At 34.0% G+C, this 19,996-nt stretch overlaps 1 protein-coding gene and 1 non-coding gene across 4 annotated transcripts in view; one reads left to right on the top strand and one right to left on the bottom strand.

Annotated features, from left to right (window-relative positions):
• Positions 1 to 19,996, bottom strand: part of TLK1 (tousled like kinase 1) — a 154,396-nt gene that overhangs the window by 50,632 nt on the left and 83,768 nt on the right. For 2 of the 3 annotated variants that reach the window (XM_037044481.1, XM_037044480.1), the window contains 2 exons: positions 5,763 to 5,838; positions 736 to 831 (listed from right to left, as the gene is read on the bottom strand). In XM_037044481.1, the coding sequence (XP_036900376.1) occupies positions 736 to 831; positions 5,763 to 5,777 (111 nt within the window). In that variant the 5' untranslated portion in view covers positions 5,778 to 5,838. Of the gene's footprint in view, positions 1 to 735; positions 832 to 2,622; positions 2,670 to 5,762; positions 5,839 to 19,996 lie in introns of all 3 variants that reach the window. The other variant, XM_037044479.1, reaches the window with a different exon arrangement.
• On the top strand, positions 8,404 to 8,515 carry LOC118986020 (U6 spliceosomal RNA). Its single transcript, XR_005066259.1, has one exon. It is a non-coding gene; the product is annotated as a U6 spliceosomal RNA (small nuclear RNA).

The raw sequence follows: 19,996 nt of genomic DNA, 5'->3' as shown, positions 1-19,996 counted from the left end.
TACAAAATGATTAAGAAAAAATGAAATACATGTCTATAGACAAGGACCATGTCTATAGGGTACACTGGAAGTACAAGCAGGGTACTCAAATAAATAAGAGATACTCTGATTTTCAAAAATTTTTAATTTGTCTTTGAATTACTAAAAGCCAATGTTGTTTTTCTGGTTAGCCACTGAACTTTCACACAATGAAAGTGAAGAAAAATGAAATCCAATATGTAAAACAATGCAGATAAAAGAATTAGGTTATAAAATGTCAGAAACAAACCAAAAAAGTTGTAAGATAATTTTCAGGTCCAAGATCCTCATCCTATACTGAACTAAATAATCCAAGGCTGATGCCTACCTATTCTTTTTCTTAAGGATACCCAGAAAGGAATTATGCTAACATTTTAATGGTTGAGAAATTTAATTCATAAGAAAGTTAAAATTTAGAACTAACTGAACATGGATCGCTATGAGTCTCCATATTAGTCCCCACAGGCTCAACAGCATTCTTTTACAGAAATGTTACTTCTTGGATATAATTAGTTCAGGAAAACCTTAATTGAGGAATCTCACTTTCAGTAATAAAATTCTAATAACATTAGGTCAATGAAAAGGACTCAACCACACAGAATGATTCTTGAAAAGAGAAACAATATATACAGAAGTTCTCAATAAAGACAACAAATTATAAAAGTTATATGGTATACAGAACTCCCTAGACAAGTGACTACGCAAGCAAAAACTTACAGATGAAGAAGGAGTGGAATGTGAATGTGAATTCTGCGGAGAACGGATTGCCGGAGGTATGCCTCTTACTGGACTTGAGCCATTCCCACCTTGGTACTAAGGGAAAAAAAGAAACATCACCATTAAAACAGGTTTAGATAAATGTTATTTTAGACATAGCATTGAGCATTTAAATATATCTTATTTTAAATTAAATCCTGTAGTCTTTTAAGTAGGTCAAGAAAAAGCAAAGGTAGTGTTTCTCACAGCTAAGTCCTAAAACACTCTATAGAGGTAATATTGATTGATCATAAGAACATGACAAGATTATATTTTATACAGGCCCTTATTTCTTGAACTTCTAACTATATATAATTTGTTACTGTGGCAGACTCAAAAACAAATAAATTCCCTCCACAAACAATGAACATATCTTATATTTCCTTCAAATTTTAGCATGAAACTGAAGTCTGAAACTCAACAATAACTTTAAGAACTACAGTGATAGAACTGACACAATGACACTGTCACATTATGTTTGTCCAGCCAGTAGAAACACTAATCCCCCAAACTTAACACATTTACATGTACATGTTAGTAAACAAAATCAATCATCTTAAGACAGAAGAAGCACCATTCTCAAGATCTGTTATATATCTAAATGTTCGTAGCACTATATAAAAGTCTACAGACTTGAGTTCCTTCCCTTTAACAGTATAAAATCTAATAAAAACTGACCGTTTCTTACATGCACGACATGTGTTACAGTACATGATTTAGCAACATAGGGAGGGAAGCCACTCAATCTATTCCATAGCTACCTTTCTCATTTCTCATGTTTCTGTATCAAGAATGGGAGGAGAAAATTTGCTGTTACTGGCTTCCTTGCAGGGTATTAGGCATGAGCAGCAGAGACGGGGACTTCCTAGTGTGATCATTAAACAACTTTCTATAACTTAGGGGCTTTGTGTAACTTTTTCTTTTCTATCTTTAAAAAAAAAATCTATAGTGCCCAGCGTTAACGCCCAGCACATAGTAGGCATTCAAGAGTCTTGACATTTTATTTGAATTGATCCTACCTTTGGCAAAGATTCTTCATGATATTAACATTGAAGGAATAATCTCCACTAAAGAGTATTAGGTATCTCGTTGGCACCAACAATTTTACCTTAGATTCTCCAACCCCCAAAAAACAATAGAGGGTAGAAAAACAATGTTTTTAAAAATATATCCCTTCCTCCAATCAGCAAATTCTCTTCTTATTCTCAAGTAACTATATATATATATATATATATATATATATATATATATATTCAACTGAGTAGATGATGCTTGCTGTTTTAATAATAACGTTAATGTTTTATAATGTGAAACTAGTAGCTAGAGCATTTCTGCGTAGAAGCAAAGAAACACTTCAGAATTGGATTATAATCTAAATTTACCACTGTTTATTATTTTCAGAAACTCTTAGACGGACATTATTTAATCTCCATCTGCAGGGCTGAAATGTTATTGTGTAGTAAGTAAAGCCTGTATCGACAGGAGAAACAATTCTGAACAAGTGGCTGTTAGACTTTAAGTTCTAGTCTTTGCTTTTTCATTTAGAATTTGTCTTTCTGTAGGCTACTTTATATTTGTGGTCCTCAGTTTCCTCGTCTGTAAATCCCTATTTTGCTCATCACCCAAGTTGTTATAAGCAAATATGTGATAAAGTACTTTGAAAATTATTCTGTACCATACCAATGCAGAAGTAAATTTTAATGTTCCTAGGAAGACAGGACATTACATAGACTAAACCTATGCTCTAATCAAACAGATAATCAAAAGCTGACCTTGTGCTTCACAGCAATTATCTCAGCCCATAGCAGAATCGAATTAAGAACTAAAGATGTTCCTTAATGAACTTACTTCAAAATAGTCGCTAATTTTGTGGCCACGTCCCCCAATACTTTTTCCTAAAATATAAAAGTAAAAAGTTTTATAGATTTAAAGTCAGTCATTAATATTGCTTAATATCTACTAATTTCATTAAAGCAAATCAATGAATTAAGAAAAAATCTAAAACAGATTCACACCTGTAAATAATAATAATATAAAAGCTGTTGTTAACACAAACCACAACGAAGAATAACATGCTTTTTAATATGAATGCTCTTTTTAAAAATGTTTTCATCCTCTAAAAAGTACTTCCAAATTTATAGGCTGTTTTTTAAAAAATTAGATTTTAAATATTTTCCTTACATGCCATATATTGACAAAGTGATTACAGCTCTTTAATTAAAAGTTTTGCTCTAAAATGGACTCAGTTTTCTAAAAACTAAATTAGGAAGTTGGAGAGCAGTATGGTGTTTCGAGATGCTTTTTTGGATGGGATTAATCCACCTTTCATTGGAACTATACAGAGTACATAATTTTTTCAAGTTACAAAAGAAAAAATTACTATACCAAGGAATCCAAAGTTTTATATAATAAAAGCATAGAGATTTATCAATTCAATACTGACTTATATTAATTTATTCATCTATATTATTCAAGAAATCTATCTTGAGTGGTAACTATGTGCCAGGCATTACTGCAGTGAACAAACAATACATTTAAAAGCTCAACGACCTTGGGTCAGCTTTGGCTCATGCGGTTACTTCGCCATGGCAGACACTAAAAGCTCAACAACCTTAAATTCATTACTTAGAACAAGGCAGGGGACTTTTTTTTAAACTAAGTAAGAACTCAGGACTATACATGCTACCTAGAAATTTTGAACAACAATTTTGTACAGGTTTATTTAAAGGTCAGAAAAGACAAAAAATTTTATGCCGAAGGAATTCCCCTTCTGCCTGTAACAACCTTCCTGCAGATTCTGAAGAAGTGCTACTTACTGAACACAAACATTAGGGTTACTACCCAGAAGCTGTTTGCCCAACTGAACCCAAATTTTGTTAACACCCCTTTCCTTACACAGCACATGTAATTTTATGGAGAGCTGACTCCCATCCAGCCTCAGGTCCTAGTTCCCCTTCTGAGAAGAAATCTAATTATGTTCATTTACCATCCCTTTTCCATGATGCCTGTACTTAAGGAGAACTTTAATCCATTTTCAATTTCAGAGATGCACCTGATTTTTAAAAAATCCTTATCTGAGGATATATGTTTATTGATTTTAGAGAAGAAGGGACAAGGAAAGAGAACGACAGAGACAGACAAAAATAGCAACATGAGGGAAACATCAATCAATTACCTCCTGTACATTTCCCAACTGGTATCTAAACTACAACCCAGGTATGTGGCCTGACCAGGGATTGAACCTACAACCTCTTGGTGTATGGGACGATGCTCCAACCAAGTAAGATGGGCCTGATTTTTTTTAAAGGCAACAATACCTTTGTTGGACATACGTGGTTTTGGAATGGACACACGACCCAACTCTGGATGAGAGGAGAGGTGTGAAGGTGACTTCAAAAAAAGAGAAAAAAATCCACAAAAAGCCACCCCTTTTCTTAATTCTTGCTCTATTTTTGTGGTATCTCTATGCTGCAAATGTTTGTATGTTTGATACTGCCCCAGAGGCCCTTTATTCCAGCCCTTTTCTTAAAGCAAATATGAGCCCTGGCCAGGTGGCTCAGTTGGTTGGAGCATTACCATACACCAAAAGGTTGTAGTTCAATCCCAAGCCAGGTGGTATGTAGGAGGCAAGTGATCAATGTCTCTCTCTAACTGAATAAACATATCCTTGGGTGAGGATTAAAAAAAAAGCAAAAGCAAAAAGCAAATACGAGAGTGAGAAAACTAGTATCAGTAAATCCAATTAAAACTAACAACCAATCTAAAACTGTAAGAGAATCAGACAATTCTGCATATGGCAGACCACAAAGAATTACATGGGGATTTTTAAAAGACATAGGTTGGATTAATCAACTCAAAAGCCCCACCCTATTTTGGACCTGCTTTAAATTGTGTTTTTAAAACTAAAGTTGAAACAGACACAATTAATGTATCTTTACACTAAATAAAACTCCAAATACATTAACCAAAACTCTACCCTGGCTGATGTGGCTCAGTGGATTGAATGCTAGCCTAGGAACCAAAGGCTCACTGGTTCAATTCCCTGTCAGGGTAACACACCTGGATTGCAGGCCAAGTCCCCAGTAGGGGGCACATGAGATGCAACTACACATTTATGTTTCTTTTCCTCTCTTTCTCCCTCTCCTCCCCTCTAAAAAATAAAATAAAATAAACAAAATCTTTAAAAACAAAAACGAAACTTTGAGGAACTACCAAAAACCAGAAAGTAGCTCAGGACAGAGATACAATACACCACACAACCAGAGAAGGTGCTAGAATGACTTCATTCCTTCTTTCTGAAAAGACAAATGCTTCAAATACATGTCACAGGTTCATGGCCCCAAATCATGTAATATATGTATAAAATCATTATGTATGTTGTAAGAGCCCACTTTATTATATTTAATTTTGAATGGCCAAATTAAACAATAGTATTTTGTTGTCCATTGTAAGAAATTTTGAAGGCTAAGAAAAAATTCTTCTCAGCTCATATTACAAAAGGTAGATATGCAAAAAAAATCATAAAGGACAGATATAAAAAGAAAAAAATGATACCTTAATAAAAGTTTCTCAATTATTTAGTGTTTTCCTTTGTAAATAAAAGGGATGAGTAAGTTTGGGTGCTTGTTTTAAAGTGAGATCTAAAGTTCTTAGTTCAATATTCTGATTTACATAAAAAAGAAAAAATGAAAGTATAAAGTAATGCTTGACAGGTTTGGGCATGACACTTATCTTATTAATTCTAATCTAAAAAAATAAGGGAAGTGTCAAAAAAACCTAAACAGTAACCACACACTGTGGTACAAAAAGATTCCCATTTCATATTATTTTTTATGCAAAGCACACCCCTAAACTATTATTAAATGTAAGAATTACATATAGCTTTAAAAATCATGAAAACTTATTTTGTATTTAAACCGTAAACTGGTTAAAAAACACAGGAATTATAAATGCCTGTTTGGTCTGGAGGAAGATTCTCCTTCACTTACCCTGACTACTTTCATTCTGGTTTTCTGCTTTTCTCTTTCTTCCTCTGGATGATTCCGATGGTTTCTTCTCCGGTGTCTACAGAGAGCAAAGTTAACAGCATTTTTAAACGACGGTTTAATTATACAAAATTGTTAGAGTCGGTATAAAAATTTTTATTTTCAAAGTAGAATATAAGATGGGGGAAAGTAGGTTTACAGTTGCTCATATGGAAAACAATGCAATAATTAATAAATAATACAAAAAACTGTTTTGCAACTTGAAAACCTACTTCTGCCCCACCGCTGCACTGTTTGGCTCAATAGCACCCACAGAATGTAAATGTGCACGTACACACAACTTATTTAAAGCCCCAAATTTCCTATTCTATAAGTTTTTAAAATTTGAAGTATAAAATATCTTGTACATATTACTTGAAATTTACATTTACAAAACTTGACTCGAGGTAAATGAGAAATATGAGAGTAATTGGCCTTTAAAAGATGCCCCTTAAATTCTTAACTGAATAGGACTAAATAATAACAAGAAAACCTTGTTTTTTCTACTTGTTTTCTACTATTCACACATAGTCTAGAAAAGTAAACTTGGATAAGGAAAAATAAAGCAGAACACAAACCCTGATACATACAATCACTACTACTAACAGGACCATTCACCTAAATGCCCTACAATTATTATCCAATTAATAGTTTGTAGTAAACTCATAGATTACCCCCCAGAACAAGGGCCAGCAAACTACAGTCCACTGGCCAACTCTGTCTAGGTACCTGTGTTGTACAGTCCATAATCTAAGCATTACTTTTATATTCTTAAATGAGTAAGAAATTTAAAAATCAAAACATTTTTTCCAATATGAAAGTTGTCAGAAATTTAAATTTCACTGTCCATAAGTAAAGTTTTGTTGGAACCCAGCCATACTCATTCATTCATGTATTTCCTATGGTTGCTTTCACATTACAACATCAGAGTTGAACAGTTCCAACAGAGGCCATATGGCCCACACAGCCTAAAATAGCTAGCTGGTCCTTTACAGGAAAAGTCAGCAGACCCCTGACCTACACGGTGGCTTGTTTTCAAATTACAGATTTGTTCTTTTAACTGATAGCAAGTATCTGCACCAGGCTAAAATAACGAGGAATTTTTGTGGAGGCTGACAGACTGTTGTGCTTAGACAGAATTAAACCCCAGAGCTCAAGGGATGGGGCCCTAAGATTCCAGAAGCTTGCCATGTGGTCCAGTGCCAGAATGAAGAGTATTTGAAACATCAAGACAACTTAAATAAATCTCTAAGGGCAATGTGGTTCCCAAACAAGGAAGGGACTTAATCCATATTTTGATATCTGAGTAGTTTAGATTAAAGGGTATGAATGACAATACATAATCTAGCTCATATTGATCATTTATGGTTCCTCTAAATATTATTTTGGAGGTTTTAAGTTGTCTCATCTCCATTTGGCCAACAAAGTAACAGATTCAGAGATTGGAGTCAACGTTACTAGTCTCCGAATTTTTTAATGACAAGAGTTACACCTTCTCCCCACATCACGGCTCCCACCCACATGCCCAGCACATAATTATTACTTGATAAATGCATGAATATTAAATAACTTATTCAAGGTAACCAGGATTCCAATCCAATTCTGTACATTCCCATGGCCTAAAGGAATTTTTTTTCCTCTACCATGCTATATAACCTACATGTCAAGAGCTTAATCAATCAACTATACAAAAATACTTCAAAATGTTATCAAGTTCCTAAGTAAAAATTCATTGTGAAATTTTGGTTTTTCGCAAACATATAGGTTTTATGAAACATACAGGTTTTACCTATATGTTTTCACGTCACAAACCAGGAAACTTGAAGAAATCCACAGTAACTACTGAAGACGTAGACTGATGTACCAGCAACATAAGGTAAATAGTTAATTGGTTTAGTTTCATGTCAAAATTAAAACATTCAAATTTCAACAATGTCCAATGTTCTATTTTCCTCAGAATAAAAATAGCACCAAATTAAAAATTCTAAGTTAACATTTTTATAAAGAACCCTAAAAAACCTATATTAGAGCAAAAGAATTACCAAATAATAATTTATTCATATCCTTCCCAACTTTAGTGTATATAAAAAATGTAATTTAAGGTCAAGAAGATAATGATTTTTTCAGAATAGTTTTATACTAATTTTTAAGTATGGCAGGATCCCATCTAAACTCTAACTTAAATCTTGACTATTTCTGAATAAACAAAAAAACCACACAAAATAATACAATTCTGTAAGCTATATTTGAAACATTTCTTATCAAAAAAACTAAAGAAAACATATAATGTTCTTAATGGCTACACACTGTTTTCTAAAGCATATTACAAGGAAAACTGAATCAGTGACAGATTGAGGGACTACATTTTAAAGAGAAGGGATAATAGGGTGGTTTCACTGGGGTGAACAAAGTATGATTTCTTTTCTACCATGTTTCTAAGAACCATTAAAATGCTACATTTTTTGGCTATCTCCAAAAGAGGAGTGGGATGGAGGACACAATATATGTACAAATCCTCAAACTTATTTGGGATAACATTCATTAAATATTTCACTAAACATATACTTTAAGATATTTAAGTTCTTTTTTTTTTAAAAGACAAACAGTGCTCACTTGGGCAGCAAACAGACTAAAATGTGAACGATACATCGAGGATGAGCATGACACAGCTCCTGCACAAGAATGACACGCGTATCTGTGAAGCATTCCTTATATTTTAAGTCATGGGAATGCAATGTACAGCATAAAGAACAGAGTCAGTAGTATTATAATAACTATGTATAGTGACAGATGGTCACTAGACTTGGAGAGATCACTTAGTAAGTTTCATAAATGTCTAATCACTATATAGTACCTCTGAAACTAATATAATACTATTATCAACTTAATTTTAAATAAATAATAAAAGACATAAATAAATTTCTTGGTAAAAACTTTTTTCTCCAAGGCAAAATTTCCCCCAACATAAAATTTTTTGGAATAGAGATGTGAGGCAGTCTCCTTTGGGGGATATGTCACTTTGCCTAAAAACAAAAATGAGGGGGGAAAAACCCAAGTGCATAATGACTACAGTAAAGAAAAAAAGGCAACTAAGTTTACCTCCTTTAAACCAGATAAGATTTTGAGAAAGGAGGAAAAAAAGGATGACAGGATTGAAATTAAGACTGTAATGTATCACTTACTAATGGGGGTAAGAAGTTGGGAATAGGTAATTAAAAACTAAAAAGTTGAACAAAAGAAAGAGAAACCTAGATATTCCTAAATTAGCTTATAAAGTAAATGTCTCCCTTACAAAGGGCGTTTTCTGTCCCTTCCCATGAACCCTAGTCCTTTTCACCTATTACTTAGTATGACCACCTGGTGTCAACCCTTATTCTCCAACTTTAGGGTTGTTCTGTCAGGCCAATAGACCACAGCTTCCTAAAGAGCAAGTACCATGGGCCTCTGAAGAAACAGACTAAGAAATCGAACTGTGGGTCCCTTACTTAATATAACTCTCAGTATGTCATTTAACCCAAGACTTGATTTCCTCCTCAATTTTAAATGTGATAACACAGGCAGAGGAGGACTGTGGGTATGAAATGAGAAACATACCACAAACATACCTAGAACGGCATCTGGAACAAAGAGTGTACTCTATAAATGTCAGTGAGTACTCAAATTATCTGATTTAAATTGCTATCCTTCTGTTACTATAAATATCCAGGCACTTTTATGTTTTTCAAAACTTCAGTCATGGGTCACCTATTAAATGATCAGGAGCTTCTACCCAAATAACTCACAACTCAGGCTTGCAAAATAAGCATATTTCCTCTTTAAATTGTCTCATGCAACTCTGTTCTAGACTACAAGCCACAGAATCTGTAGTCTAAGGTCCTAAGTATCACATCACTAGCCCTCATGCGAATGTGTGTTAAAATAGTCTTTTGATTTTGCATTTAAATAATCTGAGAACACCTATATTAAACAACAACAACAAAAAACTCTCAATGAAGCCTACTGCTGCCAATTCTCCCAAGTCACTCATCTGTGAATGAACTTATCTGGGGGCTTTAGAACCTTAGGAATTTAGGATATGCAGAGTCTTACCAAATATTTAATCTTTTAAATGGCTCATCACTGAAGAAGAGTTCAGAATACTATCTGTGATTTTTAAACTACATTCCAGAGGCACCTTAAAGGTAAGGAGGTTGTGCCTCAAAAGTTATTAAAGGGGCTCTGATCGGTGTAGCTCAGTTGGTTGAAGCATCATTTGGTAAAACAAAAGGGCCACAGGTTCGACTCATAGTCAGGGTGCATGCCTAAGTTATGGATCTGGACCCCAGCTGGGGTGGGTACAAGAAGCAACAGACTGATGTTTCTCTCCATCTCTCTCCCTCTCTAAAATCAATAAGCATGTCTTCAGGTGAGGAGTTAAAAAAAAAGCCCTATAAGAAAAGTCAATGTAAAGTAGATGTTCTATTCAAGAATATCATATGTACAAGATACAGTTTTGTCCAACCTACTGCTATAAAAATTAGGTCAGAATAATGAGTTACAAGAACACTGAAAATCTGTTGTAAAAATTTCCTTGCTATTTTGTATCCAATTTAAATAATAGATAGCCCTGGCTGGTGTAGCTCAGTGGATTGAACGTGGGCCTGCAAACCACACGATTGCAGTTCAATTCCCAGTCAGAGCACATGCCTGGGTTGCAGGCCAGTTCCCAGAAGGGGACTCATGAGAGGCAACCATACATTGATACTTTTCTCCTTCTCTCTTTCCCTTCCTCTCTAAAGATAAATAAATAAAATCTTTAATAAATAAATAAATTTAGATAAAAACTATCATGAAATACGTATACTCTGAGTCAAGGAAGATTTTAAGCTGGCATGACCTGAAATTCATAGACTTTGTCTTTGCCTAAGAGACAAAACTTTAATATTATCCAGAACTATTATTACCTAGAAATGTTTGCTTGAATCTTTGACACCTATAAGAAGATCACTGCTATATTGAAACTAGCAATATAGCAACATTTCGGAATCTTATAACTAAATAAAAGCATTTCCTTGCTATTCAATATAAATCTAATTAATGTATCAGTAATTTTCCATGTGGCCTATTTTCTGCTGTATCCCTTTATTATTTAACAATAAATAATATTTCATAATAATTATTAAATAGTTTATTATTTAATAATATGTAATATCCAAGATGGCAGAGAGCTATCAAGAAGAAATTGGGCAGCCACCCAACTAAAACGTGTGCTGTTTTATAGATAACTTAATGCATGCCGGTTCATATTTTAAAGCCTTAAAGATCTTTACTCCCTTCACAAATATACAAGCATCCACAACCAAACCAGTACGTAAAAGAAATATAATACAAAAACAATCTTACTCTCAATTTGAGGTAGTTTTTTAACTTTCCATCCTTGCAGTCTGACTTCTTAAAGCTCCTGTCAAATGGACCCATTTTAATTTACATTCACATGTATTTAAAAGAAGCATATATATTAAGTCTTCAATATTGGTAGAATGCATGTTGTTTGCCATTTTCTTATCATTTATGTAGCATAACTGTATCTTAGCATTTTCCCTTCCCAGGCTTTCCTTTTTATTTGTCAAATAGTGTAAGTCATAAAATTAAAATAAAATTGGGTTTTCTCCTCTAGTCAGATAATGTAAATTGTTTTCAAATCATACAATCAGAGTAAAACAGCCATGCAGAGCAACTGCTATGAAGGAAAAAAAAAATTTCAAATATTCTGGAAACGTTGGCATTTTGAAAGTACTTATAATATTAAAACTTAGAACAGTGATTTCTTAAGTTTCACCCCTGTGACACTCACGGTGGAGTGGCACACTCCTTCCTGTATACTATTTCCTTGACCGTGATTAGAGGTCCTTGGGCAATTATTTTTTCAGGACAGGCACTCTTAAATGTAAATCCTGTGTCACAGAATACGCATGTTTAAAGTTTCAAAGACATTGTCAAATTGTACTTTCAAAGACAATAACAGCCTTGGTTGGTGTGCCTAAGTGGGCTGAGTGCCAGCCTGACAAACTGAAAGGTCACTGGTTTGGTTTGGGTCAGGGCACATGCCTGGGTTGCGGGCCAGGTCCCTTGCTGGGGGTGTGGGATAGGCAGCCAACTGATGATGTTTCTCTCCCTTTCTGCCTCCCTTCCCCTTTCTCTAAAAAAATTAAAAAGCAAAACAAACAAAGAAAGGCAACATCAATCTTACTAACACTAACTACCAATTTAGGCTCTGTTTACCTGATGTGTTTCTTCTCTATGGCAATACTACATTTATTATTAAAAATGATTTTTTTTGTATTTTAATAGAAATTGTTCTATCATTTATCTACTAGCACTAATTCTCAACACTATATATCAAAATCCCTTATAAAACTTTTATTTAAAGTTCATGCTCAAGCCCCCATTCCAAATTCAACCATTTCTGGAAAGAGACCAAAGGAATTCTTATTTTTAAAAACTTCCAAAAGTGATGCTGATGTATCATCATGATTAGCAACAGTCATCTACATTTAGAATAATGTCATGATTTTCCTGCATATTCCATTTTAGAGAACCTCTAAAATCAATGTTATTCTTTATATAATCTTCCATTATGAATTAAAGACCAAAATTGTGACATATAGCTGAAAACTCATTAGGATATAAGAAGTCCAACCAGTTGTCATAGTTACTCAGTTATTTTTAGAAAAACTGAATTAATCTTTAATAAAACAGTAAAATAGCCCTGGCTGGTGTGGCTCAGGGGAGTAAGTTACTACTATTCCCTGACTGGGAAGAGAACCCACATGCCTGGGTTGCAGGCCAGGTCCTCTGTTGGGGGCACACGAGAGGCATCTCTCCACATTATTGTTTTTTCTTCTCTCTTTTCTCCTTCTCTTCCCCTCTCTATAAAAATAAATAAGTAACATCTAAAAACACAAAACACTGCCTCATCAAAAAACAAAAATTAAAAATAGTAAAATAATCACTATGTTCTACTGACATAAAGATACATCTGCTATTTTAAAAATTCTACTATAGTATAAGATATTGAAACCAAATTTCTCAGTAATGTCAACTTATGCCGAATGACCTTAAAATTCCATCTAAAAGCAGTATTTATCAGATAAAACATTTGTGAGGTGCTGTTGTTATTAGTCCAGGCATATCTTGGATCGCCAAATTTTATGATTACTATAAATCACCTTAAATCTGAATATTTCTAAAAAAGAATACCATTTTTTCAAAGGACTAACTAGGGTCATTTATCTTACTTGTAAGTTATATACTATTTTAGTTACACAGAGAGGACACACACATCAGTTGAGTATCACTTTGGAATCATCATTTTGACTACTGACTTATTATCTTTGGGCAAAGTAATTAATCCTTCTGGGCTACTGTCTCCATACTTAGAGATGTTAACCTTCCTTTGTTATGATCTAGCTCCACAGGTAAAGTGTTAAAACTTTATTTTCTCTTTTTCATTAATGGTTTCTCCCAGAGGAGATTTGCCCAGACACCCAGAGGATATTTGGCAATATCTGGAGACATTTTTGGTTGCCATGACAGCGGGTTACAGATACTTAATGTGTTAGTGATGCTGCTGAACATCCTACACTGCTCAGGACAATCCCACACCCACCTCACCCCAAGGATTATCTGACCCCAAATGAGAATTACGTTCAAGTATAGAAACCTTGTTTTGATGAATACATAAGAATCATTCATAGTCAACAAAAAAACTACTATGACAACAACTAAAGTGAAGTTAACAAATATTTACTGACCACTTAGTATGACTGAGAACTATACCAAGTTCCACTTTAAAAGTATGTCTTCATTCTTAAAATGACCTGGCATTTTTCACTTCTAATCTTGTTTTCATCAATTGGCTCAGAACTTTCTTGCTCTAAAAACAACCAACCAGCTACACTACATGAACTATACGTCTACTGATAAATGGTTTACTAAATTATCATTTCAAGACTTTATGACTTAAAAGAAATTGTAAGATTATCTAGACAGAGTATATTAGAATTTGCAAGTAGGAAGCCTGGGTACTTATACTTTGAAAGGCTTCTAAGATGATTCTGACAAACAGTCTTCCACATTTATAAAAACAGAGTCACAGGGCTAATATTAGACCCCCATTTGGTTACCAGCTCACTTTTCCTTCTGGGAGACTAAGGACATGTATATTCTTAAGGACCAGGATAGACTCACTTCCTTTGCGTGAACCCTGTCATATAACATATTTTAGGGTAAGACATTCTAACTTATAGCTGAATACAGTTCATATATAACAGCATGTACTTTATGTATAGTGGCAGAATTAGTTTTCTTTTTAAATAAAATAAAAATTTTTAATGTAATTTCAGGATTTTCATGGAAACTTTTACATCCTGTCATTTATAAAAATGATTATTAGTTCTAATAAGAGAAATAAACAAATTTATTCCCTAAAAGAAACAAGGTCTTTATTAGTGTTATAAAATACACAATTTTGCATGCACCCAGAGTACTCTCCTTCAAGACAACAATGATACTGTACATTGTATATGGCAATAGTGTTACATACAATGTCTTAATAAAACAAATGGCAAAATAATACTTAGTAAGATTTATGGCTCAGCCCACCTAACATAGTAAGAAGTGAGAAAATATTACCAGCAGAAAGATAAGTAAAGGAGAAAACAGTGGAACTCATTGAATATAACACTACAAAGATCATTGTAGATCAGTCTAAAACATTTTAGAAAATAATGTAGGCAGCAGAATACAAAGAGTATTTCTTCAAAACAACTACATGTCTAAAAATCTTGAGAAACTGGACTGATTTAAGTAGAATAAGGTAAAAAACCAAGGTAATTCATTCTGAGGGAATAGGCATAAAAATAATAACTTTCAGTGATACTTAGACTATGTATCATTAAATTCATTTTCCAAGTTTTCTTCTTTCTTACTGGGTACTCATACTAAGACATTAAAAAAAAAGACCTGTCCAGATTATAACAAATACATATATAGATGAGTAACAGCTTAATAAATTAAAAAAAGAATCTAAAACCTAAAACTTAAGGCCAGGATTACTTCTGTTTCCAAACAGAATCGTAACTTTCTATCAATCTGGAGTACCTAAGTATTCACTGAGAAAGCATTCAAGCTAAATACTATTAAGAGGGAAGAAAGGAAAAAGTAGAGATAGATGTGTATATAAAAATAAGGTTAAAAACAAAATATTCTTATCACTCTCCTAATCTAGCCAATTTACTAAGAATAGAAGAGAACCCATTTAAGCAATCCACATGGTTCATGTGTTAATTTTAAGATACCATCTTCAAAAAAAGGAGAATTTACTTCTAAAAACTTATTAAATAATTCTATAAACATTATCACTAGTTCTAGAAATAGAAATAATGGCTTCCTGAAGCCAGGTCCAAGTCAGTTTTAGATCTGATTCCCTAGCTTTCTTAATTTCTACTTCCTCTAAAATATGCAAATGAATCATACAAAATATGGCCCTTTAAAGTCTTTTTTAAAAAGAACAAAAGCATGAATACTTCAAATTATCTTCAATACTATAACTTTAACTCAAATGAGGGGGGAAAATTTAAGTTCCAAGACTACTTCTAAAACTTAATTCAAATGATAAAGCTAATCAGATCTTCTTTCACAAAATGGCCTTCATTAATCACTGTTAATGAGGTAAATTAAAACAATCAAGACATCATATCTATACTATATTCTTTCCTTACAATTATTACACTTCTGAAAGTGGATCTAAGTTTAAATGCCTAGATGGAAGAACTGTCCCAGTTTCTACATATCTATTATATCCTTAAAATATCCTTAATCCTAAATAACTCAAAAATCCCCAAATACACCTGGATCAAAAATAAGTAGTAATTCAATGCCACGGTGCTAAGGAAAGGGTCACAGGAAGTTAAAGAACTGATACTCATCCAGGAGGAAGGCAAAACAGGGATAGAATGTACTTTAAAGTCTTCAATTGTGATTAAAGTTATATAGAAGTATTATAGAAGATAAAGATTAAATTGAGGCAAAAACAGAATCTGGCATGTGTGTCTGTTTTACAAACATTATTATGTAGTACACTGTATGCAAGCATACATGCATATGTAGACTTAAAATTGCTTCTCCAACATTCTTGAAGAAGATGTAATTCAACGATATTTACATTCAGTCGCAAATACCCCACCTCAGTGAGAAATAAAATAAAGCACAGAACTATATTCTACAACATCCCAAAAGCAGTAGGGAGGAGGAATAGTTATGGTACTAATATATTCATTACATTCCAAATGAGCTATATAAGATACACAATTTACCTTAGCATCATGGGGTAAGGTTGAGTAGGAACAGAAATTGTGCAAAATTTAGAGAAAGTAAAGATCTTTGTGTTTAGACATGGATGGGTCCTACAAGAACTGTAGATCAAGGCAGGTTCTAAAACTTGGAAAACATTTATAACCAAAAAACATGGGTTCCTTCTCTTACCCTCACAAAATAATCTGGACTTTTACCCAGCAGATAAATCACACAGATCAAGTTTGTAACTCCTAAAGGCATTCTAACACATTTTTTTAAAAGATGAGTGACCCCTCTCCCTCCCACTCTCTTGCTTGTCCCTCTCATAAAATTGGTATCATTCCCCTCACGCCCAAAACCCATTCATCATTTTTCGCTTCAGCTGATAACCTTTATTTTCACTGTGAGGTAAGAAAAAGGTTAGGAAATCCATCCATCAGGAGAAAAGTTGTTCGCAGTCATTTCTGCCTACAAATCACCCTGCCTATGTGAGTCCAGGTCTTGCCATTCATATCACCTCCAGGAAAACATGTCAAGTTCTGGTTCTATTTTCTCCTGTCTCTTCAGCACTTCCCTGTCCCATCATAGCTCTGCTATGATCCCCTTCCTCAGTACATGGTATGTCAAGCCAGTTAAGACTCTTGATACTGTCTCCTTTCCTTCACAGTCAAGATTCTGCCCAAAGCTGTCAATATTTGCTGCCACTACCTCCTCACTTTCAAATGCTTTCTTAACCAACTACAACCTGGCATCTTGCTACCATTAATATACTAAAACTAAGCCTAAGCAACAAATTCTTAATAGCTTTTTACTGTCATTACCTTATGTGACTTCGAGACACTCAATTCCTCTTCATTTTCTCCTTTTTCTTCCTACCATCTACCCACCTCCTTTCTCCAGCACACCCATCTTGCCTGATAACATTTCCTAGAGTTATGCAAACTATTAGAAGTTCATCTATAAAAGCACTTTTTAAACTTTTGGGTCTCAGGAGTGTTCTACAAACTCTTCAAATCTATTGAGGACCCCCAAAAGCTCTTATTTATGTGGCTTATAACCATCGATATTCACTGTTTTAGCATTTAAAACAAAAAAGCTTTTAAACACCAGAACACACAAGTAGAGAACCCATACATTATCAGTGATGATATCACATGTCATTCAGCCTCTGGCAAGTTTCATTGTAAACTCAGGAGAAAACAAAAGTTGTAAAAAGCCAAGTATGTCTTAGCATTATTTTTTAAAAGATAAGTAATTTCTTAGCACTGTTATAAAATTGTTTTAACCTTGTGGACCTCCTGAAATAGTCTCTGGGTCCCCAGGAGCCCTCAGACATCCTAATCACTTCACACCTATGTAGAAACTCCAAGTCTTTATCTACAGCCTGACCTATTTCTTTCCCAAGTTACCATCTAAAGTTATGCACCTTTAAATAATCCTAGGCTCTTCCCTTCCCTTCTTTACTCTCATTCAGTCATCAAACCCTACTGATTCTACTTTTAAAATTTAGCAGAATTTGAGAGCTTGTTAGAGAAATGCAACCCCCCACTCCAGACCCCCATACTAAAGAATCCTTGGTAATTCACTTGCACATTAAACTCTGAGAAGCATGGGCCTGGGTGGTGATAGCATCAATAAGCAAAGTTAGAGAATCTGAAGAAGGACATCTGAAAGGCAAACTGGAGAACACTAAATGAGAACCCCTCTTATTTGAAGTTTTTCCTCCCAACACTAAATTTCAAAGGTCTGGATTTTGTAAAGGCATGGTATTCCTAAAGCAAATGATCTTCCTAATTTAGGTTTAACTTGCCACCAGTCTGACCCTCTACACTGCCACCTAGGGAGGACTTCCTTATCTCTATTTTGTCTTCCCCCAGCCCCTACACTCAAACAACTCTCCATCCCGCAGGTAAATGCCTAAATCCCTTTCTGTGAAACAAAAGGGCTTTCTTTCAAAAGGGCTGACCCCTGCCTATCTTTCACCCTTCTTGCATGTCCTCCCTATCCCAGAAGACTACAAACCAGCTGAATGCCCTCTGCAGCAAAATCACCCACACTTCCATGCAAAAAGCAAAAGCATATCTCAGTCCCTCTGCCTGCCTTCTCATACTTTGCCCTTGTTCTCAGAATGCATCCATAGCCTTTCATAACAACTATCATTGCTTCTCTGAAGGAAAACTCCTCTCCTTCTCCCTCCTCTCCCTTGCAGGCAGATGGAATGGGGGGGGGGGGGTCTTGCTCTTTGATCTCATAGTACCTTGTCCTTGCTTACACTTATTTTAACAGCCCACACTGTTTATAAAGTAGTCTGTCCTACTTAATACTGATTTCTTGTGAAGGCAGAGATAATATCCTATTTATATTTACATTCTCTGTGCTTGGGCAGAAGTTAGAAGATAGTAGGTAAGTAATAAATGCTTAATGAAAATACAGTAAATTTTTGGAGTCTGTTGAACAGACTTAGACTGATATAAAATAAAGCAAAACAAATCAACACCTTCCTACCAACTACAGGTGATGTCATTAACAAAAGGAAAAACCTACATTTAGAACCTGTATCTACATTTAGAAATAAAGGCAAATCCATTTATGCAGTAATTCATATATTAACTGAAAGGAAAATTTCAGTTGAAGTAGATTCAATTAGCCTAACAGTAAATATCATGTTTTCCAGTTTTAATAGTAAAAGGATAATAGGGTTAGGGTTAATACAGTTAGGGTTCTGGGTATCTGAAGAGTACTGGGTAGGAGGGTACAGAGTAGGTAAAGCTAAAATCTTCATAAATACTAAGAGGGACTCAACAGACGATATTAACTAATAAAACAAAATAGCAAGTTATGCACATTATTTATATTATAAAATGTGAAAATAAATACCAGGAAGAAAAGCTAAAAAAACAGAGGGGTATGGAAAAAATGGCTGGTAGAGAACTGCTTTTTAAAATTAAATAAATGAATGAAACTTTTAGTACTATGTGTTCGTAAAAGCAAAAACTATTATTTTTTAAAAGTAATGATTAGGAAATGGATTACCAAAAGAATAAAATGACATGAGAAGACAATGAAATACTACACAAACTACTACTTGGTGTACAGGGAAAAAGGAGCACCTCTGCAATTTATCCTTTACGTACAACAACTTAATGGCCTATGAATATCTGCATCTTGATCTGTATGAAATTTCACCACAAAGGAACCCAATGATTAAGGTATGCAGAATAGAAGGAATAAAACCTGGCCCTCATTTTCCAGACATGTGGCTTCTTATAATGGAAAGACCAAAATATATGCTTCTTCAAATCTTAAGAAAAATGTATAATCTGTAGTTATTTTTAAAATATTGTGCCACTTGACTTAAACTATTAATTTCTAAAACTTCCAGATACAGAACACAGAACAACAAAATTCAAAAGATTAAGATTTTCCATTGCTGCCTCTATAGCAAGATTTCTGTACAAATAAAGCTAAGTACATCCAATGGTGAACCAAACTGTATTTCACTGCAAGTGCCACTATGGCCTTAAAAAATTTTTTTAAATTAAAAATTTAGCCAAAAATGATTCTTGCAATTCTTTAAAGGGAAGTACTATTTTCTTACAGAGTTTTCTTTTGAAGGAATCAAATACTGCATCTATAAAAAGCACAGAAATATACTATAAGGGATCTAACTTTTTACTATGTTTTACTATTTTAAAAAATCAGAAACACCAGATTTGGTGAACAGAAAGAGGAAATATATTAAAATTATGTTTCTGCTCTTTATAACATAAAGAAAGAGGAGGCATGTGAATTTACTAAACAGACCCAAATCTGGAAATATCAAGAAATATTTCAAAGTCTAAGAAATATAAAATGAAAACTTT

Source organism: Sturnira hondurensis, unplaced genomic scaffold (assembly GCF_014824575.4).
Source record: "Sturnira hondurensis isolate 20B ecotype Veracruz unplaced genomic scaffold, ASM1482457v3 Scaffold0004136, whole genome shotgun sequence".
NCBI lineage: Eukaryota > Metazoa > Chordata > Mammalia > Chiroptera > Phyllostomidae > Sturnira > Sturnira hondurensis.
This window is presented reverse-complemented; position numbering and strand designations above follow the sequence as displayed.